Here is a 26,620-nt window from a genome sequence, read left to right as displayed (position 1 = left end):
GTTATAGCGTACCGCCTTAGTGAAGTTTATATAGGCATATACTTATCCAGTAAAGTAATAAAGTCCCTGCATTAAAGTCCATATAGCGCTGTTGCGATCTCCAAGGTCCAGCCTAAAACGCTATACTTATCAGAGAAAGAAAGTACAGAGAAATAATGCAGCTGTTACAGTGTTTTGTCACAGGAAAATCTCCGGCAAATGTAAAAGACAACGGGTTATTTAGTATCTTCAAAGATTGTTGTCCGTGACTTTAGTGTATCTTATCTATATCTTATCTACGTTATTATAATGTATCTGCATGTTTTTTTTACCATACATCAATGAATAAAAAATTATGACAATATGGTATTTATGATTAATTTGCAATGAGTTACAAAATAAAAAAGAGTTGATCGAACGATGAAGAACAAATAACCAACAGTTGAAAGAGTAGCAAAAGTATAAAAAAAGTTATCTAACTCCGCCACCGTAAGAGAACTAAATAATTTAATATTAAATTAAAAAGTAACAGCAGGACCAAAATATGTTTTGTTAATCTAATAATGAATAACTAATCAGAAAATGTGTAAAAAATAAAATAGAAAATTTAAAAAATCTTTAATTGGTACAAACGTGAGGTTTTTATTTCAATAAAGAACAATTATTGACAGTTGAAATACATTATATATAATAATCGATTTCCCTCCGATAATATAAGAGAATCCGCAACAGTTACGGGCTACGGCAATTGTCAAAAAGTTAATAACTGGTAACGGTCTTCGTAAATATAACAAAAACTACATAGTATATAATTTATTTGTATTCTATATTCTTATAAGCTATACTGTGACAAACAAACAATTTTGTGTTCCTATGTGCGTGTATCCGATTGTAAAAACACATAAATTCATGCAAATCAATTAAATTACTTGTCCCTATATACATAAATTATATTGTAACGTACCTTCTATTAAAATATTTAACAGGCAGAATTAATTTAAATATCTTTATTTTGCCGAGCTGGTAACCCTAAATGACCTGAATTCATAATTGATAAGATAACACAATTTAAACTGGGATTTGATAGGAATTTAAATAAATAGTAGTGGGAACTAATGATTGTATTATGACTTAGATTTTTTTGAATACGATATAATTTGTTCACTGATACGGTTGTTACATAATTACAGAAGTACAACTCAGTAGTTCGTTCTCCTTTGAATAACTTATCGTCATTTCTTTTATTTAAAACATTGAATAATAAATATGTTCAAGGTAAATAGTAAACCATATAAGTTATAAAATTCTTAAATTAAGTGCTTATCATTCAGTTAATTATTTGTTATATTTGTGTCTTAAATATTTATCATAACCTTTTTATTAGGGTCTAGTTGGATTAATAACGGGAGGAGCATCAGGTTTGGGTCGTGCAACAGCTGAACAAATTTTAAAGCAAGGAGGATCTGTTGTCATTTGTGATCTTCCAAGTAGCAAGGGTCAAGAAACTGCAAAGCAATTAGGTCAAAATGTGGCTTTTGTACCAGTTGATGTATGAAGAAATTTAATTACAAACAAAATAATTTTATTTTAAGCACATATTGCACTTCAAATCCTTTTATTTTAACAGGTGACTTCAGAACAAGATGTAAAGGGTGCCTTACAATCTACAGTTGATAAGTTTGGCCGATTAGATGTTGTCGTTAACTGTGCTGGAATTGCAACATCAAGTAGGACTTACAATTTTAAGAAAAATCAACCCTTTGATTTGAAGATGTTTCAGAAAACTATAGAGGTTACCTTAATTTTTAAATTCAGAGAAAAGCATTTAATCTACTAAATGTAGATTTTCTGCTAATAACAATATTTTAATGCAAATAAACATTTTAATGGCACTTTTTTATTGTACAATCATTCAGGTATTTTTCTCATTTTACAGGTTAACATTATAGGAACATTTAATGTGATCCGTTTGGCAGCAGGGCTTATAGGCAAGAATGCACCTGACTCAGATGGACAGCGAGGGGTCATTATCAATACTGCCAGTGTAGCTGCATTTGATGGACAGGTAAATTATTTTTTATTTTGCTGTAACTGCTGTTTTAATTATAACAAAACCAGTGGAAGATTCTTTAATAATCATGTACATTCATACTGTCAAATCAATAAACAATAGTAGTAATTCTATTAATTCGTTGAGAATTGATCTTGTATTGTTAAGTAGAATTTATAGTTGTTACTTTTACTTTAAATAGACTTACAGTATTAAAGTACTTGAATGCTGAGGTGATTTCCTTTATTTAATGGTGAATCTACTAACAAGAAATGGCTATTAGGTTCTTCATAATTAAGTTTTTATTTGATATTATTTTCACAACTTTTTCAGATAGGTCAGGCTGCTTACTCAGCATCTAAAGCTGGTGTTGTCGGAATGACACTGCCTATTGCCAGAGATCTTTCCAAACAAGGCATACGAGTAGTCACTATAGCTCCAGGTATATTGTTACTTATTTAATAATTATTTATATACTAAATATATGCTTTGCTGATTTTTAATAAAATAGCTAACTATTTACACTGGTCAACCAATATAATATATATACATGAACTGTATATTTAGTAAAGAAAAGGTGTGTAAGTTATAATATAATAAGTTATAAACTATTGTTACTAAGTTATAACAAGAGAAGAGCCATTTTTCAACTAATGTTCAAGTAATTTCAATAAAAACATTGAAGGGGTTATCGGATTTATGGATGATTTGTGAAGTAATTTAAGGAGTGTTGTTATAATATTTATTATCAAAAAGTATATTGTTACAGGTTTATTCCGAACACCGATGTTAGAATTGTTGCCTGAAAATGCAATTCGTAATCTGGAAGCTTCGGTGCCGTTCCCATCTCGTCTCGGCCACCCACACGAATATGCGTTGCTAGTTCAGAGCATCATACAGAATCCCATGCTTAACGGCGAGACTATACGGTTGGATGGCTCACTGAGAATGCAACCCTGATTTTTATAGAAATATAATTTTATACTAACCAGTAATAGGCACAGAATAAATTTCAATGAAAATAATTGCTTTTTTTTATTTAAAATTAACTTTAGTTTCAGAATTTCCTTATGTATATAAATCTTTAAACCATAATTCAAGCTTGCTTCCTTTCAAATTTCATCAATACCGGTTCAGTTCAACAGACAGTTACTTTCGCATTTATAATATTAGCACAGATGTGTACAACTTAACATCATAGTTAGGTAATATTTTAGACATTTCATATACATTTTTAATTATATAAATGGTTTTCTCGTTTAAATCTGAACAACTTTTATTAGTGCTTCTGTAAGTTCGTATATTTCTGCACAACACGGTCCAATTCATCACGTGATTTGTGTTAAAGGAAATTGTGAGGAATTCTGCATGTTTTCGATGGAAATTTTTTAGTTTTAAATATATGACAATATATCGTTTTGTGTCTAGTTGACCGTCGTCGGAACTCAACCAACATGTAATATCACAACTTCTCAGGGTAAGAAGAAGCGGTTCTATTCCAGCTTGCAAGATTTATTCTATATATAAACAAACAAACATTGCAAGTTAAATCAAATTATATTATAAGTTATTACATACAGTAAAACCTCCAAAGTAGGCCAATTCATATGGGTATCAACCTGGGTCAGACTATATCATAGAATATCAAGAAAACAATAGTTTAAACGAAAATATTATTTATTTCTACAATAACGGTCGGCAGCGCGAGCAAGCGCCACCGGCGTACGTGCGTCTCACAATATTTATTAATCACAAAGAAAATAAATATACTGACGATACACGAGTGACACCGCCATATAAATGTATCTAAGTGGCCTTCTAAAAATAGATCATTGTCGTGTTTTCAATTTGAAACTTCAAAATAAAATAGACAATAAAATTAGTTTAAAATATAATGACAACAATAACTATTATTTTGAAATGTACAAAAGATAATATGTGAGGTAATGACGCGGTACAATGTTAAGGTAATTTTAACTGCTTCAGTATTAACTGAACGACACGTATTTTAGTAAGTACTTCACACAGCTCATGTATCTTATATCGCCCCTTCAGCGTACAAACGAACATAATATTAAAACTTAAAGTCGCTAAAATTACAATTTAAAAATAATATATTGTTCGCGCTGTTCCCAATAATAATTTATTTAGTGATGTCTAAGGTGATGTCAGTTTGTTGAACAATTTTAATAAGAATTTCAGATTCTTTTGTTTCCTGTGTTCAGTTAATATAGAAGCAGATTCACATTTACTTTTGTTGCTTACTTTATGTGGGGACTTAATATATGTACTATAAATTTACAATAATAATTAAAAAGGTCACTGGACCGAGATGCGAGGGACGCGTTCCGACTTGCGTGTTTTCGATGTTAGGTGCTCTGGCAACTAAATGAACCTAACAGTTTTCGCACTGCGTATAAATTAGACGGAGCTGTCACGCATCTTCAAAAAACCAGAGCCCGAACACCAGAATTGTGGCCTCACGGTTGCCTTATAAACAGTGAAGAAACATAAATAGTCGTATTACATCTATAGATAGATTTATTTAACAGCAAATGCGACATTGCATTGGTATTTTGCCAGCCCCATAGATTCAACGATAACCATTTACGATGATTCAAAACTCTGTTTACCTCGCCCTAGCTATATGTACAATTACTTAATAAAATACAACTAACACGGCTCGCAAAATAAAGTTAGGTGCAACAGAAATAATCACTTAGGTACTTAAAAATTACAACTAATATGAACCCTTCAGGCTTTGGCCTGTCGATTCGCTCAAATTCACGTCCTCACATCAACTTAAACCGATAGAATACTATACACAGACTAAAATAAACAACATCGACTGAGATTAAATCTAACTTATCGTTAATGAACAACAAAGTGGTTAACTTACAAATTGTAACGCGTACGTCGAGCGTCACTAAGCGTTACTATTAGTGTTATTTTGGAATGTGTGTGACGCATACAATCCCATCCAGTAACCGATCGCCTAAAATATTGTTAATTATCGTCGAATGAAATATGTGATGATGAGAGACTAAAGTTTGAAGTGTAGAAATAATGCGACCGCCACCGGACACAACGAATGCGCGAACGAATCTGAGCGAAGAAACAGTGGCCGGTGTGGGCGAGTGCGAGTACGGTGCTTACGACGCATGCGTGACTCGCCCGCCACCCAACGCTCGCCCGCGCTCGCGTGTGCGACTATCTAAACTCTTAACACCAACATTTACATTTACAAATAACACTCAGCGTGTACCTTACCACTTCAAAATACTTATCAATTTAAATTCATAAATATAGATGTATATTACTTATTCGACCGCTAAAGTACAACATATTTTGTATATTACAACCTAACCTTAAAAGTAGACAGTAGGTTTAACATTATAAGCATATGTATAATTATGTTGATTTCAATAAATAGTATTATGATTGTTAGTTTGTCAAAGTATATATGAAACGCGTGACACAGAGTAGCGATCGGACAGGTAATTGGATATAAAATATTGAACACTGGCACCTTAATAATTGTTATTGTCTAAGTATCTTTAATAAATTAAATGAAAACGTAAACAAATATTTACGTTAAATAAAAAGCGTTGTATGCGACTGGCTTGCCGGAAGGGCAGACCACGGCTACTAACCCTGTACAAAACACTTAACTAATGGCACAAGACCTCAATTTGTATCACCACTGATGTGTCGAATATAATTCAAAATACATTTATTTCGTTTAAAATATTTACTTATGTATACGTACGGCAATATACTTAAGCTAATTAGACAATTATACATACTTCATGTTTTTATGATATCATTTGATTTGAGTATATTAACACTCGCCTTTGATAACATAAACCTAAATATATAAATATATAATACGTGAAAGCGAAATAAAAAATACGAATATACATAAATGGTAACAGTTAATTTTAATATTGATATAGTTCTTCGATATTTAGTGGCGCGATCATTTGACTACAATTGTATTTCAAATGTGCAAGAATCAAAAAATAATAATACTGTATTATGTTCTTTTTAATAGCAATATTAGTATAAATATAATATATAAATACTGTATAAAAATGGTAACCTAAAATGGTAATGTGGGAAGTATATATCTAATAACATGGTCATCTATGCAATTACATCGTTTTTATAGGGAGATTAATGAAACTTAATTTATATTTAAAAAAAAAGAGCCACTTTTATCTTATATCAACAAATTTTAGTATAGAACAAGCCAAATTCTAAAGCGGATATGGACAAGTTGAAGTTATTTCATAATTGGTCGCAATATGTCGCTCTGTCCCTAAAGTACGGACAGGTAAAACCCACACAGCCTATATGTACCTAACTATGTCATACCATCACAGATCAGCTTTGCATTCGATAAAGCGTCTAAAGCTTGTGAAGCTGCGTGCGTAGTCTGTCCGTCAGAATTGTTACAAGTTATAAACGAGAAGCGCGGGACGAAACAAATAATAGTGGACGAATTATAAACATTCATATACTTATACTTTCCTTCTATACATATATTATAGCTAAAAAGAACAGCAGCTTCACTTAATTTATAATAGGCTATTTGTTTAAATATCAAGACGCACACGCGGGGTTTAGGCGATTCCGTAGCCACATATTCAGCCAAGATACGAGATGAGTAAGCCAAGAAAACAAAAGCGATACGATGAGAAATTATGCACTTATTAAAACAGTGTCGACGAATCAAATTACTTTTAAACGTTGATAACATCACCACATTTCAAGGAACTTTATCAGAGTTGGTTTTTATTTCATATGTTACACTATACACCAGGTACTAATTTCCATTCTATTGTCCAACTTTATCTTCTAACAATAAATTGTCTGTACGACGCGACTGCAGCCCGATTCAAATTATCATCGAACGACGTGGTTAATAAAATAATGCTAGTTGAATCAATTTATAAAAATTGTTATTTAAGTCGTGACATTAAAATTAGTTATCACTGGACGGTATTAAAGATAAATGATGGTGCCATTTTTCTAAATTACAATCATTCAAGCCTAGATTAAAATAAACGGAAATTTTACTCATAAACCTATCATGCTACGAACTCGTTGATGCGGTCAACTAAACATTCGCACTTGGTGCGGCAATACCGTAAATAAATTTCATAATTATAATATGTGAACATTAACTTCAAACGCAAACTGTCAATCACATACCTTAGTACCCAAATGTACAAGAGCCTCGTCAAGTTCAATCGTTGATTGAAATAGTTATCTGTGAAGCCGGCGGTGGTTAACAGAACCAGTTTTGATACGCGAGTGATATTAGCAATGAACTCTGCTGGACTCACGGCTCGAGCGCGCTTGACGGGCCCTTGTTTTCCTATCAACTGTTGCCTAAATATAAAAATAAAACGTTCTCAAATCAAATTTGTAACGCATATGTACGCAGGTATCACACAATGATAACACTATATTATAATATTATTTTAATACAGTATGTATAACTGTTTCCACATTAAAAGTTGATCAATATAATTAAATACGTACACTACTATATTTATTTTAGAAAAATACGAAATAATGTACTTTCAGTTAACATATTATATATGTTAATAAAGAACAATATGCTTTATAAAAATACATCGTCCATTCCGTCCAAAGACCTGTAGACGCTAGTACCCATATTTATTAAAAATCTATGATTTTTAAGGCTTCTTGCACGTATTTGAGAAATATTTTACATAATTACAATATAAGTAGCATTAATCACTGTTACGTTCTATTTATCATATTTACAGAGATTTTTATTAATAATTATTTGTACTGGTACGGCCGATAAAATCAATACAGATAATTCTTCATAACATTTAGATAAACATTTTAATGAAACAACTGTAAATTTTAACTTGATTTTTCATGATGCAATTCTTACGTCTTAATGATATACATATAGAGAATTTTAATGTTAAAACATCAACTTCAATATAATCTTAAATATTTTCATTCCAATAACTATATTAAACACATATCTGCCGATTCTTTGCGTGACACACGTGCATTGGTCTAGTCGGAGGGAAGACTCGTGGTACAACTCATATGTACAAGTACCGGTACCCGTTCGTCTCAAAATCAAATTTATAGTTTAACAAACAATATACAATTTGTAAATTATATTGTATACAAAACATTTTAAAATCAAATGAGGTTTTTTTTCGTGTACGATGGGTCCTTCGCAACCCTGGAAATATAAAGTGGCTATACTAATGCATGCGTGTCGACGAACGAAAAACACGCTGAACTTTTACAGCTAGTAGACAAGTAAACTAAACATGGCTCATACATTCCAACGTCAACTGCTTAAGTCTCAGTTTAACAATTGTTTTTTTATAAGTAAAGTGAAACGCCACGGCGAGGCCGGCGAGCCCCCGAGCCTCGCCGCGTTACGACATCGGCATAAAACTATTATTTATACATAACATGATCATCTCAACTAACATTAAAACGGTTCATCAAATTTCTTCGTTTATAATCACAGACGCTTTCCTAAAATATGTATTGAAATATTTTCCATCGCTACACGCATCAAGAGTTAAGACAAGCTAGTTTATCTAACATAGGTAGGTACTTATATGAAATATCGATACACCGTTTTTACACTGCTCAATAAATTAATGGTAGCTACAAGAGTTGTTAAATATTTTTTTGTATGTTTATGTTACAGAGATTATGCAGATAAACAAAGGTCTTATCTGTATCGGGACTAGGCGCGCAGTGCCGACGGCAGGCGCTCGGCGCAAAATAACTTATTACGTTTAATCACACACCAAGTTAAAGTCTAAACCTAAAATAATAAGTAATATTTTTATGATAATTCATGTAGGTGTAGGGGCGCGCTTGGCGCGTTTGCGTTCCTCCAATTACTCTTCACTGGTGTTTCAGGATCTGCAAAAATAAACTTTATATAAAATGAATTACAAAACTATGGCAGGCGTTACTGGAAAGGAATACAACCGGATAACCGAATACAATAATTTTCACAACATTACCACACACCCGTTTCAAACAATCTTGTTAATTTAACAGTCGAAGTACTTTCGACGTTGACAGTTCTGACCACCACCTTGTCGGCTTATTGTTTTATAACTGCGTGACAACGTTAGTTTATGAATGTTATAAAGTTAGATAATTTAAAAAAACATTTCTTTCTATCAGTTCAACTTTTTAAATATTCTTGCTACGTGTATTTAACACCCTATGAAGTGTAGATAAATTTACTATACTTTTATTCGCAAGCAAAAATAAATATAAATAAAATATACATAGCTAAGATGGAATTAAAAATATATAATTGAATATAGTTTTAAAATTTAAATAAAGTATAATTAATTAAATAATTTTAACTTTTCTTTATAACTATTTAATTAATATTAATAGTGTAATTACGTTTAAAATAATAATTGACTAAGTTGTCTTAATATATTTTGTTTTATTTATTTCTAGTAGAGACTAAGAAAGCTATATATGTGTCTTATGGCTACAAAGTGCAGAAGTAAACGATTAAGCCGCATTACAACGCCTCTAGAGGTCAACTAGATTTATCCATATTCCTCGGTTACTGTGTGCGTACAATTTGCCTGTGAATGTGCAAGAATTAAAGTTATACGCAATGTGCAGTCATATAGTGCATGGAATTAGATCTCAGATGTGAAATGCTTACTCTATATGGGCGAATGCGGCTCAATCGTGTCGTTCGGCAGGAAACCGCACCTGACACACAAAGAGCAAATGTCTTCAACATTTATTCCCAATTGTATGAACATAGGACCACTTGTTCGTATCCCTCTATATTGCTTTCAAATGTTCTAATCTAACTAAAACTAAGCTTTATTTTGTCATTGACATGTATTATGTGTTTAAAGATTAGTTAGTAAATTTATGAATGAGATATCTAAAATGAATTATATAATAATACAGTGCTCCTACAATTATCTATAAATCTGCATTCTGGTTAAAACACCATTTGGATATTATTCATTATTTAAGAAAGCCAATAGTTAATTATATAAACTGCATCTTAAGCAGTTTCTACATGTAAGACTATGTTTATTTTAAAATATACCTAAACATGAGGACTTTGAAACTCAAAACATGTTATTTTTTGTATATTGTATTATTTAATGACATTGATGCTTTATTTACTGCTGTCTACATGTATGTAATGTATATTGTCACTGTTATAATGACGCACTCAAACTAGAAACGTAGAACAGACAGAGTTATAGCTGTACCAAGATCTAAAATAATATATTTTTTAAAATATAATCTGTATTCAATATTTATGTTGACAAAATAAAAATTAACAGTCTAAGCATAATGATAAAAATAATTGAAGTTCACAAACAAATATTCAACGACTTCTTAAAATAACTTGAGAATCAAGATTTAAATAAAGTACTGGAACCAGATACTCGCTCCGATTACGAATGGGGTGTTTTTGCTTTAAAATTTAAATAAATAAATATAAACATATATGTATTATAATTAAACTCTTATTGAATCGAGCGATAGATCAGCTAGATTTAAACAACGTTTTTTACAAATACACCCAGAATCAATGATCCTATTTTCAAAATGTAAAATTTAATTGACAGAATATGCTTAAAATTCATAATATGTATGTAAATTTGTATTTATTTTATTTGCATTAATACTGTAATTAGTAAAATGAAATAAACACAAGTTGTCTTTTCTCATCTACTAAATGTGCTTGTGTGTTCAAAGTCTTGACTATAGTGACATTTTAAGAAATGTAAATTTTTTGTGTAACTATTAAAACGTGCGTTAAATGGCATCTGGGTCGTCAAATTTGAAACACACTATAATATAATCCTATCGCTGTCTTGAAATTATAAACAGTCGTAATATGACCGTTTAATATTAATATCATTAGGAGTTTTAGTTGTTGGAGTTTGGTAAATGCGGTTTATTTAGTTTCAACTCTGACCATATATAACGATCATGATGATGAATAATATGTGATAAATCATTGACTTTTTACTAAAGGCAACTCAAATTTGCAGTTTACAATAATACAGTTACTTTGGGTAATTTAGATACACCGGAAAATTAATTATCTTTCATATATTATGCAGTGACGTGCATTCCGAAAAATATTTATTTATTTAAAATGATTTAAAACAAAATTTAAAAAATATATAAATACAAATTAATAAGGAATGTACTATGTGCATTATGTAGCGCGAGTGTTTATTTATAATTTAAATTACTTTTATAAAAGTATATAAATGTTTATATGACAAAGAAAATTTTAGTTTTTACAATAATATACATAGACGGCATAATACTGTACAATAAAGTAAAAATTAATAGATATGAGATAAAGTATGGAGTGATGAGTTGCCAGAGATATTTCAAATATTTAGTAAATATTAAAAATTATATCAGGTAAAACTGTACAGCTGGCGGCATTATGGCAATTTACGGTTTAAATAAAACGCATGAAATTTCAACTTGTTTTGCTATAATGCGTTAAAATATTTTATTGAAAATACTCGATAATTATTATATTTGTTTTCTTCGATAAAAGCAAAGCATTGATAAAAATATATATTTTATTCGTTGAAATGAAAACAATACTATCCGAGCACCAACGCTCGTTGAAAATTTACAATTGACATAAATTTACTTATTTATTAATAAACATTATGTGTGCGCGATATTGTAATGCCACAACAATTGTATGAAAGCTCCCTCGGTACTTTCTAGGAATACAATTTGTTGATCCAACTCAAAGGAGGTAAAAATAAAATTGATTTATGTATATGTAATTATCGCCATAGACCAAATATTGTACAGTTTATCCTCGTGCATATGAAACTTAATCTTACAAGGAAACACTGGGAACTCGAGTGATTGTGTTAAGGTGCTGTTATATATAATATAATATAATGATTAAATGATACTTTAATATAATTATATAGAATAACGTACAATCTGTCTAGAGTCGAGGTGTGATCCGCACTCCGGTTAACCATTTCGGCTCCATTGGGCCTAGAACGAGACAGTTGACTGCATTTCTTATATAAATACACAGCCGTATGTATCATAATAATATATTTTATATTTTGAATAGGTAAATAAATGAAAAAATGTGTATGAACATATAGTGGTATAAATAAAATACAAAAAAGGAGATTAAACAAGAATTGTATATATAATTATATGACACAAGAAAGTAAAGTAGGCGTATATGTTTATCAGAGCGTAAATTCGTTTGTTAGAATAGGTATCTTCCTAAAATGAATTCGGTATTACTCGGTAATTCAGTCATTCATTCGGGCAATATATTCATTACGCGCCGGCGACGCAATGCCGGTGTTGGCTTCCTCCATTGATGATGGATCCATGGCGTGTATTAATTTACGCTTCGTAAACACAGTGTTGCGCAGGCTAAAACTTGATAAAGTTAAATTTGTACCCACTTGCGCTTAGCGTGTAACATTTCCATGAGGAGCGTCTGTGTGGGCGCCTGGCCGGCGCAGTGCCGCTGGTATAAGTGTTCCTCTCCCCGGGCCGCCAGCGCGTGTATTTCTGGGACCACCATCACCAATTTTCCAAATTTATCCTGAAAACATTGATATAAACCAGATAAGTACTTGTCAAAACAGTCGTATTTATGTCTGGCCTTGTTTTTCAAATATTCTATTGGTATCAACTTTTGACTCTGAAGAGTTAAAGCCTTTCACATCATACGTACCTGTATCGTCGGATAGCAGGTAAGCGTGTAGTCGAGAAGAGCAGCTTGAACCGTCTGGTAGCCGTCTCGGACGCATTTTACATTGACAATGCCTCTCACTTCTGAAACCCCAAGACAACTCTTCAAACAAACACAAAGAGTAAAGTTTCGTAACAATACAATGAGCATGGACAGACGATTAACTTACTACATGGTATACGACATGAGATATACGCGCTGACATATTTTCATTCGCATGCTTAACGTTACTACTGTGTACGGGCGAAGGTACATTATTATTTTAAAAATTGTGTATACTGACCAGGATTAAGTAAAAGCAAGAATTTCACGCAGATGTAGTCCGGTACGTCAAATTTCAATTCAGCGAGTTTGTTTTGCAGCTCGTTGAAGTGCTCAGCGAGGGAGGGGACACCGAGGAGACCCAGGCATAGAAGATCGAACTTCTGTCCGTTGTGAAGTGTGGTCTCGTCAGGCAACCCGTTATGCATCCTCTGGTGAAGGTGATCAAGGACCAACATGTCCGACCACGAGTGCTGCAGCAGCTTCATTTGGTCATCGACCTATAACAAGCGATGACGACATTGCAACGCGTGGCAAGCTTGATAGTAAAATTGCTCTCAAGATGTTTAACAACATTTTGTATAGAGCTGCAATCATAACCAATTTGGAGCTATTAGAGTACGAAGTGAGTAGCAGAGCAATATACAACGAAAGTATTCGCTTGCGATTAGTAGACATCATCATAAAACATAAAACGTAACATAATACCTTAAAAATAACATTTAAGGGGACACTACACCTCGTAACTCATCGCTTTTCACCTAGCTCCAAATGGAAATTGAATTATAAGAACATCATAACAAGTGACGCGGTAGAGTCTCGTGTGAAGCAATTAGTGCATCCTGCCGTTAATCGCCTGATACTTTGCTGTGGCCTTTATTATCCACACAAACGATATTCGATGTATGTACTTATAAATGCTCGTGCCAATTACATTAGCAATTTCTATACGTTATCTTGAACCACACCGCTATCTGACAAGTCGCGAGCGGCTCACGGCTCGCGGCGTCATTCCGTGACCCACATTTAGAGTTGCATTAGAATACACGGGGCGGTGCGCGAGCGCGTTAAATTTGCCGTTTACGAAATGTTACAACTGAATTTTAGTGCTCGGAGCTATTGCCACACCGCACGCCGCTTGCTCAACGATGAATCGAGATTGGACTGTCAAAATCATACTACCTAATCTATCGATTATGGTGACTGATTAGATTATTACTTATTAGATTTTCCATTCGAATCGCCATTATTGTTTTTTTTTTTTATATAATTTAACCTACTAAATTCGAGGATCTTTTTAAGACGGTACTGAATATAACGAAACTCCATTAATATATTAAATTATAATTATGAACGTATACTTCAGCTAAGACATTAGTAACGGCAACACATATTTTTAATTAAATTTACTCGTTCGATTCCAATAAAAATGATGCGGACTCAAGGAACAGTTTAAAATTCCCTCAGACAGACATGTTAACGCAGTAATCATCGCTGCTTGTTACTCGCTATATCGTATGTGGGTCAAAGTCACGTCGACTCGCCGCGTACCAGATACCTTCGGATATCGTATCAAATCTATAACAAAATCAGATAAACAGATACTTTGTTAATCATAAATTTTAATGTTTACTTTAAAGAAGCACCTAATCATATTATAATTTGATATTTTATCGATTTTTACTTTGGAAGTGTGTATGTAATACAGTCCTAGTCGATATTTTGGTTTTGTTCAGAATATTAGATTTTTATTACACTAATTCGATTCATAAATTATTAGATGTCACAAATTAGAATTAAGAAATGACTTAAAAGATGATAATAAAAAGGAATTTTATTGTCTTATGAAAGTTTTATAATTTTATGAAATATATTTTATAATTTGAACCTCAGTTAAGAACAACCGCATTAAATTTTGAGACAGAAAAGCTTTTGTTTTTTTTGTAAAACATGTAGACACATAAAAACTTAATAAGCTTTATCTGCAAAATGCTTAGATTTATATTAATAAATTTTGTCAATTGTATTTCAAAACAAAACAAACAGTGTATTTATTTAATCTTGAAAATAGTAAAGAATGTCAATATTATACAATTTGCCGAAACGCGACATACTAATCGTAATTCATAAGACATTATGTAAGAGAAAGCAACGCACACTAGTGGCTTCTCCGTTACCGGCGGTTACGCGCGAGGTAAAAAGTGCTTTCTCGCGGCAACTCGGCCACGGGCAATGTGTCAAGTGCGCCGACGAAAGTGCTGCGTTGCCGCCCCGCACGCCATACCGTTACATCATATCCGTCTGGAGAAAGCGCGGGTCATCAACATTGCTCTCGCATCTTCGCTGTTTTGTTTGTACGTAAAAAGTTTTTCGTGACGTTTATACTAAACACCCGCAACAAACATCGTAATATATCGGGATATGGAATTAAAGATAAAGTATTAAAAAAGTCTTCCGTAAACAGATCGTATAAATAACCTAACAAGATTCATGAACGTTTGCGATTTGTCCTAATTCTGAGAATGGGTCGTAAACAAGCGGCGTCATTTAGAACAAATGAAAACTGCTAGTTGTGGAATGGAAGCTGTCTGCTGGAGTGAGACGAGGCGAGTAGTACGAAGCGGCAACGTCGCGTATCCACGTGACCGGCAGCGGCTCTTGCGTAAGCATACGACAACCACGATACGGAGACTTGCCATCGCCATGCGGTGTTCCTCGATCGACTAGGTAACTCTTGCAGATCGATTAACCCTTGCGAAGCATAAGATATTTGTCAAATGGCAATAAAAACGTTTACTTTATGAAATACTAGAACTTCTGCAAGTGAGGGTTCAAGTTACTGTACTGCCCGAGTTCTATTCACAACTTCCGTTTTGATTGATTAGGCACGTTATTTCGTTTTGATGAATCGGTACATTTTTTATATTGCGCAATTCTGTAAGTTATGCTATGTCAAAAGGCACGTTGCACGTTAGCTTAAAGTATACCAAAAAGCGATGGCAACGGTAGGCAGCACGCTAATCGTGGGAACTTGACCCAGTTGGTGAGCGGGGCGCGGGAGTAGTAGGGTATCGATTGCGACCAACACCGCACCGCTCAATGCGTCACACGCGCTTCTACACACTAATCACATGTTAATTGTAGGGTAAAAAATAATTTAAAAGAAATCGCAGAGCTTAATTTCTGTGTTGAATACAGATATCGCAAAGCATCGCAATTTAACATTCGCTAGCAAATTGGTGTACACCGAGGATTAGGTACTGGGATTCGGGACAGGAAGTTATACTTATCTGGAAATTCACCTTTAAATACTTAAAGAACACGGTGTTTCTCGCCCAATCCACTTGAGAGAACAAGTTTTGGTCCAGCACTTTGCACATTAATTCGAAGAGATCGACTTCACACTGGTTGTAAGTTTGGCTCTGCAAGAGTCCGAAAAGGGAGTTTTGCCACTCTCGATCATCAATAGTTTGAACAAATTCGCGAATCATGGGTGAAACTCGAAGAGTTTCGGTGCTGGTAGGTTCGGCGGTGCTGGAGGGTGTGGTGGTCGCGGGCGTCTCGAAGGCGAACGCGTCCGGTGACGCAGAATGCGGCGAGTGAGTTTCCCACTTGTCGTGAGCCGGGGGAGGCGGTGGCTGCGGCGCTTGGGTTTGGGCAGCCAGCAGCGCTGGACCCGGTGAAGATTCAGGTGATGACGTTAACGACGAAACTTGGGGTATCTGAATTTCTTGCTTTACAGGCACAGTAGCATACGGCGAGCTGAATCCAAGTACAAGCCCGCCCTCACCTAGAGAGCCACGTAGTGTCTGCACTGCTATTTGCCTTTGTCTCATCATTTGTAATTTGCGGGCACGATCGCGTTTGTACATGGGACCAAACTTGTTGCGACCACCTCGCATGCGATCCGCTCGTACAGCTGTAACAAGGAGATCATCAAATTAATAAACAGTACTTTTTTTTAAAAATAGTCGTGGAGCATTACCAGTTGACAATTAAGAGTTTGACAGTGAACTATTTTCTTTTTGAGTTATGTAATGAACAATATACAAAAGTGTTCTCCAAATTGGAATGAAAACGTAGACAAATGTTACGAAATGTTATTAAAATTGAGTTTGAAACAAGCAAACTTTACACAAGAGTTACGGCATCGAGTTTACGTCTTGTTTGTTTTTATTTTCTCGATTTCATCACTTTTCAAATTACAATCAAATTTATATATATATATAATAAATAAAAGTAAAAAGTTAAGTAACAGTCTGTTAATGTCAAACTGCTCACGAATACGAATGTTTCATCATCTAACCAATAGGCGATCTTTGATATAATAATAGCTCTTTTTGACAAATTCCATGAGAAAGAAATCTATTGTTCCCATAGTAGAAAATTTCAGTCACACTTCACTGGGCCTACTAATGTCTATTGAAATAATTAGATATTTTTAAAACCCCAAAATATACTAATGTATGTTTAGTGAGTATTGATACAATTGTTCTAGAACAGCAAACCGTGATAGCTTTTATAAACCAACACTTAGTGTGAAACAATTTATGGATCTTAAAGGTTAAACAAGTAAATATCACTTTTTTACATACATATCAATAACAAGTACTAATACTTAAAATTTTGAGTTTATATATATGAATGGAAACATTAATAGTTATTAAAATATATAATATTTCCTATCTGCGTACTAAGGCGGTCTTATCGCTTGAGGCGTCGATATACTGAAAGTGACCTTTCTTCCCGGTAAATATCCACAAAAGTTAAAAAAAATATGTAATATTTAAATTAACAACGTTAATAGAATTTCCCCTAGAATTAACAAAACAAAAATAAAAACAATAGAAGTAATAGAAATAAATAAGAGTAGTATACGTAGTTATTTGCTTTTTGCTACTTAGCTATTTATTATAAGATATTTTAATTGTCATCAGCATACCGGATAATACCAAGGAAACGTTCGGCTTACGATTTGCCATATTCTTTTCATAATATTTTATTGAAGTACTCAAGGCTAACTACACAAATATGAAATTAGTGCATAATGTATTTTCTTTAACCCAACAATTAATAAACTAAATCATTGTGTAATGGACAAAGAAAACAAATTTTAGGTATAGCACCACGACAGTATGACGTATTCATTTCAGGGTATTTTCTAAAACGAAAATATATGATATATTGTAATCGTTTAAGTTACGCATCCGTGAGAATTATATAAACATCCTAAATCGTCTACTGTCTGGGATACGTTTCTTATCAGCTTTTAAACGATAAAATACCGATGCGCACATCTAGTCGGGTATATTAGGTTGGACTGTTGTACCTACACATGTTGTTCAATAAATATTTAATAACGTAGGCTTGAAATTTAGGACGCCGGCCTTACTAACGCACACAGACTCAACTACTCAACGGTTTTGGCTGAATTCCAAATTTCAAGTAAAACCCTCGCGATCGCTGCACTCTATGTTTGTTCTGATTCTTTACGAGTAAATGCCTCCTCACGTATATGGATGAAATAAAATAAAATTACAAATTAATCGTCTCAAAAAAAAAGTTCTATGTTGTTTATACATAAATAAAACAATTTAGATTTTACGTTAGGATTGAAAATCATGTGCTCATATAGACAGCACATCACTTTCATGATAAAAAATATACTTATTAAGAATAAGGTAAAAAGATATTCATTAAATAAAATTAGTAATTTCCCAAATACAGTAAGTGTGCCGTCATGTAGGGCGCATGAAGTACAAAGAACTAGATTGTGAACTGTAAATAAATATCTGAACCAGGAACGGAAGGGGGCTTTCAGTAAATTGTCGACTCGCCCAACCCACGAGTTAAAAATAACAACCAGTTTTTATTGTAGCCAGCGCGCCTCTGTGTGATAAAGACACAGTTATAGGGCATGGCAAAGGATCCAAAAGAGACGCCGAGCGTTGCGGATTTAAGTGTTGTGTGCAATTCCACCAGTTTCGTATTGCAAGTCGTTTCATGAAATAATTTATGTTCTTATGAAGAATTCGTAGAGTTTAAAACCTAAAGTGAATTTCCTAAATGTTAATCACTCTATATTATTAATATTTTATATCAAATTGAAAACACAATGTTACAAAAGATTATTTTATAAATAACATTTAATTTTTAACACGTGACACGAGTATTAAAAAGCTTTTAGAGTATTACAAACGACCGAGGTATATTCACACATTCATTTAAATGCATTACTTAATTAATACATATTTTACTAATACTTTAGACAAGAAAGTTTTTGTGTTCGGATGGTTTTTTACTTTATCACGCTCGAAAGGAGTCCTCGGGTAGCTAAAAAAAGCATTTTAAACATTTCTGCTTCTACTAGTACGGGTATTGTTTCACGCAAGTCCCAAAATTTAAATATTTCGAATAAATTTATAGTAAATTCATTGAAATTATTGAACCATGAGTGGTTTTTATTATTATTTGCAGATTATTATTTTTACAATAGATATCTGTCATATAGTACTAATTATATCATTATATTAATCTGAAAAAAAAACGAAAAGTCCTTACATAGGCCTCTTACAATTAATTATATATTACGCATGTTTGGAAGGGTCTTAGTCAGATCCGGAAAAGGAAGTCTGCAACACAATCATAACTTTTTGACCGATCTGCATGAAATTTTGCGAGTTGTACAATGAATATGTTTTAGAGATTTGGGTATGATTATTTATTTTAAAAAGTTAAACAGATCATTGTATGTCTGTGTATTTATTTTACTCGATTCAAAATAATCCACCTGTACATAGGGCGGGTTACTAAGGATGCGTTTCATTAATAGGTCCTATTTCAATTGCAAATCGCGTTCAGAACATTGCTTAATCGTATTTAATATAATTAACGGCAAAACTAATTTAAAAAAATATATTTTTTGGTGATATGTTCAGAATAGCTGGAATTATTTTAGGCTATTTAAATTATTTACTATTTATATATATTATTTACATAACCAAAATACCACATGAAATATACCTCTAGGAAGTGTAAAAATATGCCACTGACACACTAAATACTTAACTGAATTAAAAAAAAAAGAATACAATCAGATATATCTACTTATATATATGTTTTTTTTTTATTTACAAAAATTACAACGATCTAACGGCATGCTTGTTACTCGTGTCTATTAGCCGGATATAATGACTAATGACAGACATTACCACTTACAAGTCATTCGTCAAATAATGAAAGCACGTAATAACTAATATTTGATCGCGTTAATAATGTATTATTTTTATTGAATATCACACGTGAATTTTATTCTATGATCAATCCCTTAACATACTTTTGAGTTTAGTTTATATAAATTAATTTATTATAATGAATACTTCGACACGCAAATGAATAATAAATTAAATACAAAAATATTTGAGCATGAAGTTGATGTCGCACTTGTAATGTACGGGATGGATCGTGCGTAATATAATATATGTATTTAAAAAATATTACTCATTTAAATAACATAGGTCTGTTTGCAGACTTGTCTAGTGAGTACCACATTCTCGATCTCTGATCTAATATTATAAATGCGAAAATAACTCCATATATCTGTTAAACCTGTCTGTTAAACTTTCCCGATTGGACCACTAAATCGATTTTGATGTAGTTTAGATCAGATTTAGCAGCCAGGATTAATCCAAACATTTTCTCGGAACCATGAAAAATGCGGTAGACGATGCAGAGTGACCCTTACATCTCTACGCCAAGGGATCAAGCAGATCGGTAAGGGCTTGATTGACAATAATTCGAGCCGCTCTTAGGATAGAGCGCTTTGTATAGTTTTAGGCGATGGGCCGACGTGGAGTACCGTCTTGCCTTCCAATTGACCTCGGTACTTAACTAGGCTTAAAACATAAACGCCAAATATTCCGAAAATAACTGTGATGGCAATGGGAATTTTCTCAAATCGTGGAGATACGACAAATGGTGATTTTTTGCGGTTGACGCGCAAACTCGTGTCTATTTGGCTGTCCGACCCCGACGGAAATCATACTGTTGGTCGCTAATCAACTGGTGCTCCTCTAAGTACCGTAGGAGCTGGCACTTTATAATGGACTCCATTACCTTGGAGAACAGGGAGGGTTCTGTTGCACCAAAGCAGTTTTCCAGGAGTTCGGGATGACGCCTAATGAAAAGACGCGTTAAGACCGGTGCCAACTCGGGAGCACATATCCGTAGCACGATTGGAGGAATGCCATCGGGTCCACTCGACTTATGAATGTCCAATTGAGAATTTAAGAACTGCACTTTGCTGGAATTTAACCTTCGGCATCGTGGTATCACACAGCGTGATTGTTGGTGGTGACTTTTCTCGGTCATCCAGAGTCGAGTTCGACGCGAGGAGAGAGCCTAAAAGATCAGCTTTCTCCTCCTCGGTATGGGCCAATGACTCACCGTCCCTGTGCAGAGACGTGGGCGAAACCGCGGGTTCAGCTAGTATATAATATTGGTGGGAAACGATAACTGAGAAAATATAAATAAATCAAAGTTATTTAAGAAATTGGTAAGTAAACAAAGTCTTCGTACATGTTTTATACCTAGCTCACATTGCCACTCAGAAGAAAACTATTATCTGAACAAATTTCGTTATATATTTTTTTAAATGAAATAAACATAGGCACAGGCTATTTGCTTTTATATTTTGTTTCGTTGATCAAATAAGCAAACTGGCAGAGATATTAAAAATAAGATTTAAGAAAACTTCCAATGAATTTAATCATCTAATGTTATTATAATGAGCACGCGATTGCAGCCGATAATGCGGTAAACGAGGTCAGTCGTTTATTACGACTAAACTAGATCAAGGTCAAGGTCATTTTTACAAATCAAAAACATACGACACGGTGACAAACAAGTAGAGTGCAGAAATAGACATACAAGTAAGTTTACCTTACATTCTGTAGCTATTTGTATCCATGGCCCACTTGTTACAGTTTACAGATGAGTCAAGGTCGGTATCGATCGATATCGGTGGCGGTACTACATAGCTTTGTACTAGTCGGAATTTATTACACTGTAACGAGCTCTTTCAGTAAGGGCCAACCTTAAGATACTATCCGATCAAATCGTTGAATATTTTTTGACCTTGGCTCATGCACTACAACCGTTAAATTAAGTAATCGTGTCAACGAGATAAAAAATAGTGTGTTCCGAAAGGACGGGAAGAGGTGGGGATCGCTCCTTGTACCGACGAGTCGGTGAAACTTGGTCAAGGCTGTAGGCGTCCCCCGCCGCACCGCGTCGTTCGGTGCGGTCGCCTCCGAAGCGAGCCGAGCGCGTCCGACCGCCCGCGCCCGTACGTACTCCGATCGTGCGCCTAGATAGCGGCAACGCCGTCATTACACAACACTGCCGAGAGTGCCGAGATAAATCATCACCCGCGATGATCTACCAAACTATGTCAAGATCTTATCCATACATTTCAGTCAACTTATATGAGATTCAAACACGATTCTTATTAGATCTATATTCGATTATAGTCATTACTCATTATGTTAATAGACTACAAGCAAAAATAACAAAAATAATGTGCAACAGACTATGAACATCGTAACATTATTTTAACGCTTGAGACAGCGTATTAAGCAAGGATTAGGCATCCGCGCACCAAAATCTTTTTAAAATGGTGGCGCCTATAGAGCTGTCGTAATAATAAGACAGGTAATGCCGAAAAAATAGAAAGGCCCGGTGTGCGAGGCCGCTCTGTCGAAACACCGATTCGGGTCAAGGCAGCGCGCCGAAATAGTCTGCTGGCGCGCGCGTTTTTATTGTGATCTAACATCTGTCGTGAGCCGCAAGCGCCTGACCCCGCCATATATTTTTAACTCTTGATGCAAAGTTTTCCTATTAGACTTAATGTATGCGCTACATGTCAAAGGGAGTCTAACAAGATTTGAATGCTCCCTGCAAATCAAACTGCTTGGCAACAATGTTACAATAAAAAATACTCAAAAGTAAATAAAAGTCAAATAGTAATTGGTACTTCTTCGTATAAGTAGTAATTTAGTAGTTATTAGTGATCATAAGAACGATGGCGGTGGCGGTAGATTACGTAAGGCGGCGTGGCGTGTACAAGGCGAGCAGCGGTCCGTGTAACAACAATGATTATCGTCGAATTCGATCGGTCCGCTGCGCTAACGTTGTCCACGTAGGGGAACTGATTGCGGGTGCCAGTTTTGCGTCGTAACACGTGGACTACTGCACTTCAGCACTTATCATTCTATGAATACGAATTCAATCATACATCTACGGCACGGAAATGAACGATGAATGGTAGAGATCATTGTTGTCTTGATCTTGCATCGCAAGATCAATGTTACAACAATTTCATGATTAGAGCTACGACATTATTCTAAATAAAAGTCACTTTCGTCTATTTATTTCCCAATTTGATTTCATACATCAATAATGACATGTGGCACAACCAGGTTCTTCGAATCAGACAGAGTACAGAAATTAGAAACGCAAATTTCAAAATAAATACTGCCATTGTCAGTATTTAAAATAGTAGAATGTTTGAAGATTCGGTACGGTACCCGTGGACGTGTAATGTGATACGTGTTCAGGTCACATTTGGGTAGTCCGTTGCGACAGGTCGAACGAGGCGTCTTATGAAATGACGCTTGCGCAGCGCACCCCACCGTCGGCGGCTTATTGTGTCGAAACGCACGATAGTCGTTTGAGTAGATCCAGTGCGCAACAACCCTTGCCGATAATATAAAATTATATTTAAAAGATTTTATGATTTCACTTCTTACGTCTGTCGGACTATATACGTATTAATATTAAGTAATAAATGTTAACTTTTTAACTTTAATGGTCAACGTATAATCAACTAACGTCATGCTTAAATTACAAATGCGTATCGATTTCTTAAGCAATAGCAGGTTTTAAACATTTTTGTATGACACTGACGCAGATAAGTTTATATAATTCGTAGGTTATGTGTTTCATATTTAACGCCTTTAAAAATATAATTAGTTTTTTAACGTGTATGTAAGAACCTTTGGAATTTACAAAGTTTGTACATTGTCATTTGATACAATGCACAAAGGATCAGACAATTGTTTTATCATCTGAGATGTTATCACCTTATATTACTCAGTTTAAGAACGTTTAAAAATCATCCTTAAATTAGTACTACACAAAATTTTCATTATTTCCATACGTTACAAGTTGATGTTGGGTATTTTTTTTCCACCAGTAATTGGTGTAGTAGTGATAAGTTGCGGACGGAGCAGCGGGTGGTGCAGACAGCGCGGGCGCGGGCGCGGGCGAGTGGCTGCGCGTTGGCATTGCACAAGGCTCGTTGCAGGTCGAGCAGGCACTGCGAGCCTCTCGCAACAGCCGCGATTGAGGTCAGTAAGCGATTTGTGAGAATTGTGCCATCTGACATACGTCTTATTGCAATCGTTATTATTAAAAAATATATATATATATAATATTTATATTAATAAATGTTTATTACAATAATGGTCCTCGCAATTTTTACATATGAAATAAAATATACTGCACTTAGTTAAAAATATTTTAATGTTTTGATAGAAGCTGCCTGTAATATATAGGACTAGCTATTTAATAAACTATTACCCTGAGATATATGCTTCAAAGTATTATGTTTTTTCAAAATGACATGTAGTAAAAAAAATACTAAATGTGTTAATAGTTTATGTAAAAATCCACGCTGTATTTAAATTTATATAATTATACCAGAGATGAAAATGTACAAAGCCTTTTTTTATGTAAATCTAAATCATTGTTTTGGACAATTAAATAGAGATTACGTGATTGATTTATGAATTAAGATACTATCAATTTTGTTTGTTTAATATTAGGGCTGTCTTCTGCAAATTATTTAAACGTTACAAAAATTTGAGAGTGGGATTTCACATATATTTGAGAAGACAGAGTATAATAAAGTAAAGTGATTTCGCTTAATAATAATATCGTAGATTCTTAAAAATGATTACAGTTTACCATAAAAAAGGAGTGTTGACAACCCTATCATAATACGTTCTTTATTAGAATGCCTTGAGCGCGAAAAGTAAATTGCGGCGGATATAACATCCGTCGTCAATGGAAATTTGTTGATTGCAAATATATGTGAGTTTGCATAAATATTCTTTATATTTTATTATTAGCTAATAACTACTTTCATTAAAATTTATCAAATTTTAATCAAGGATGCTCTGATAAAACATGTTTTGCAAACTGTTGATATAATTGTCGGTTTTATGCAACATTATATAAATTTTATTGTAATGTAATCTATTGAAAACTAATAAAATCTTACAAGATTTTTCAGCTTCTCTGAATTTAATTCATATTCGAAAAATCAGCAGTAGGTATGAAACTCAGTTGCATTTTAAAATTCATTAACATATTTAAGTTAATGAATTTTCTGTTTAAAAGATAAAAGTAATGAATTCAACCTAATAGCCTATTGTCGTAAAACAGTTTTTCTATAAGTGGATAATGTGGGATTACACAAGTTATATGCAATAAAGTCTTACATAAGTTACCGATCTCGTTAAAATTACCGACCATCCCAGTTACCTTATTAACGAACAAGTACAATGTGATAAGGATTTTTGTCTGAGAATAAGCTGGAATATTACTAATGGGCTTTGAGTCATCTACTAACCTCTCAATGAGAAGTAAGTTTGAGGCCAACTGCGCCGCACCTATATAAGTGTAGGCTAGGCTTGCGTGGAATGTATGCTTTAAAAATAGCAGTGCTATTTTTTAAAACAAACAAAATATACCGACGCTTTTTTGTTGTATAATGTAGCGCCATAGTACCCATTATATCACTTTCATTACGTGCATATAATATGTTAAATTATTGATTGATAATATGTGAAGCGAATGGAATGTATGATATTTTCTATGCTATCGTCTCTGTGACGTCTTTGAGGCATCTCAAGACTTTAAATCTAAACTTAGTACCCGGAGTACCCGGTTAAAGTTCGGATAATTATATATTATACTTGTTTTTTCTGTCCAAAAATTCCACAATTTAGTGTTTAATTCGAAGTGTAAGTAATGAATGTTGCAAACATCGCAGCATCTGGCGAAACGCGCAATCGCGAATGGCTTACGCACACAGCGGCAACCTCGCGTTGCGTACATGCACGCACAGCAGGCAGCGCGCGCGCCGCATCGCGGCCCCGCTTGCAAGTAGGTCAGGGCGCTCTGCGGCCGCGCGCGTTTTAAATTTAGAACGATCTGCGCTTCAAACTACGCCCCACGCGATCACCTAACTATAAATTAACCTTTAAATTGATACCTTTACTCGATTATCAATATATTTCATTTTGTACACCTTTATAATTGAAGCTTCAAGTTTTTTAATATTAAATAATTTATATAGACCTAGTTCACAATCTTACCAAAGGCCATTTGGTAAGTGAGTAAACTGATATTAAGAATGTGTGTCAACGATATATATGATTAATTACGGTATAACATATCTATGTGACGACCAAATGAAAACTACTAATTAGTGGGATTGTTTAGTACAAATTAAAAGTTGATTACTACTGCTTTTGATTACTTCAACGCAAACTACCTATTATTTTAAAAAAAGCAATACAAAACTGTGTACAATGTAATTAAAGGATAGAATTATGTTCTAGAGGTTTGGTATTGGCTTTAATGGTACCTATACACTAAACAAAGATCTAGATCCGTGCAAAATA

At 33.9% G+C, this 26,620-nt stretch overlaps 2 protein-coding genes across 5 annotated transcripts in view; one reads left to right on the top strand and one right to left on the bottom strand.

Moving 5' to 3' along the window:
* The first annotated feature begins 895 nt into the window (after positions 1-895).
* LOC125076259 (3-hydroxyacyl-CoA dehydrogenase type-2) lies at positions 896-3,043 on the top strand. Its single transcript, XM_047688352.1, has 6 exons — positions 896-1,254; positions 1,364-1,528; positions 1,607-1,771; positions 1,916-2,044; positions 2,363-2,471; positions 2,799-3,043. The coding sequence occupies exons 1-6, from the start codon at positions 1,246-1,248 to the stop codon at positions 2,987-2,989; spliced, it is 768 nt and encodes a 255-aa protein (XP_047544308.1). The 5' UTR covers positions 896-1,245; the 3' UTR covers positions 2,990-3,043.
* Positions 3,044-3,688: 645 nt separating this feature from the next.
* LOC125076247 (nuclear hormone receptor FTZ-F1) overlaps positions 3,689-26,620 on the bottom strand; it is a 69,388-nt gene continuing 46,456 nt past the window's right edge. For 2 of the 4 annotated variants that reach the window (XM_047688331.1, XM_047688332.1), the window contains 7 exons: positions 16,172-16,788; positions 13,111-13,369; positions 12,810-12,910; positions 12,535-12,677; positions 12,044-12,103; positions 9,750-9,799; positions 3,689-8,974 (listed from right to left, as the gene is read on the bottom strand). In XM_047688331.1, the coding sequence (XP_047544287.1) occupies positions 9,751-9,799; positions 12,044-12,103; positions 12,535-12,677; positions 12,810-12,910; positions 13,111-13,369; positions 16,172-16,788 (1,229 nt within the window). In that variant the 3' untranslated portion in view covers positions 3,689-8,974; position 9,750. The remainder of the gene's footprint in view (positions 8,975-9,749; positions 9,800-12,043; positions 12,104-12,534; positions 12,678-12,809; positions 12,911-13,110; positions 13,370-16,171; positions 16,789-26,620) is intronic. The other 2 variants (XM_047688333.1, XM_047688334.1) reach the window with 2 other exon arrangements.

The sequence above is a fragment of the Vanessa atalanta genome, chromosome Z, assembly GCF_905147765.1.
Source record: "Vanessa atalanta chromosome Z, ilVanAtal1.2, whole genome shotgun sequence".
In the NCBI taxonomy this organism is placed as follows: Eukaryota; Metazoa; Arthropoda; class Insecta; order Lepidoptera; family Nymphalidae; genus Vanessa; species Vanessa atalanta.
This window is presented reverse-complemented; position numbering and strand designations above follow the sequence as displayed.

Excerpts from the sequence above, each read along its gene's own strand:
- LOC125076259 (XM_047688352.1), top strand. Across the intron at positions 1,772-1,915 it reads TGTTTCAGAAAACTATAGAG|GTTAACATTATAGGAACATT; the intron begins GTTACCTTAATT and ends CTCATTTTACAG. Across the intron at positions 2,045-2,362 it reads TAGCTGCATTTGATGGACAG|ATAGGTCAGGCTGCTTACTC; the intron begins GTAAATTATTTT and ends CAACTTTTTCAG.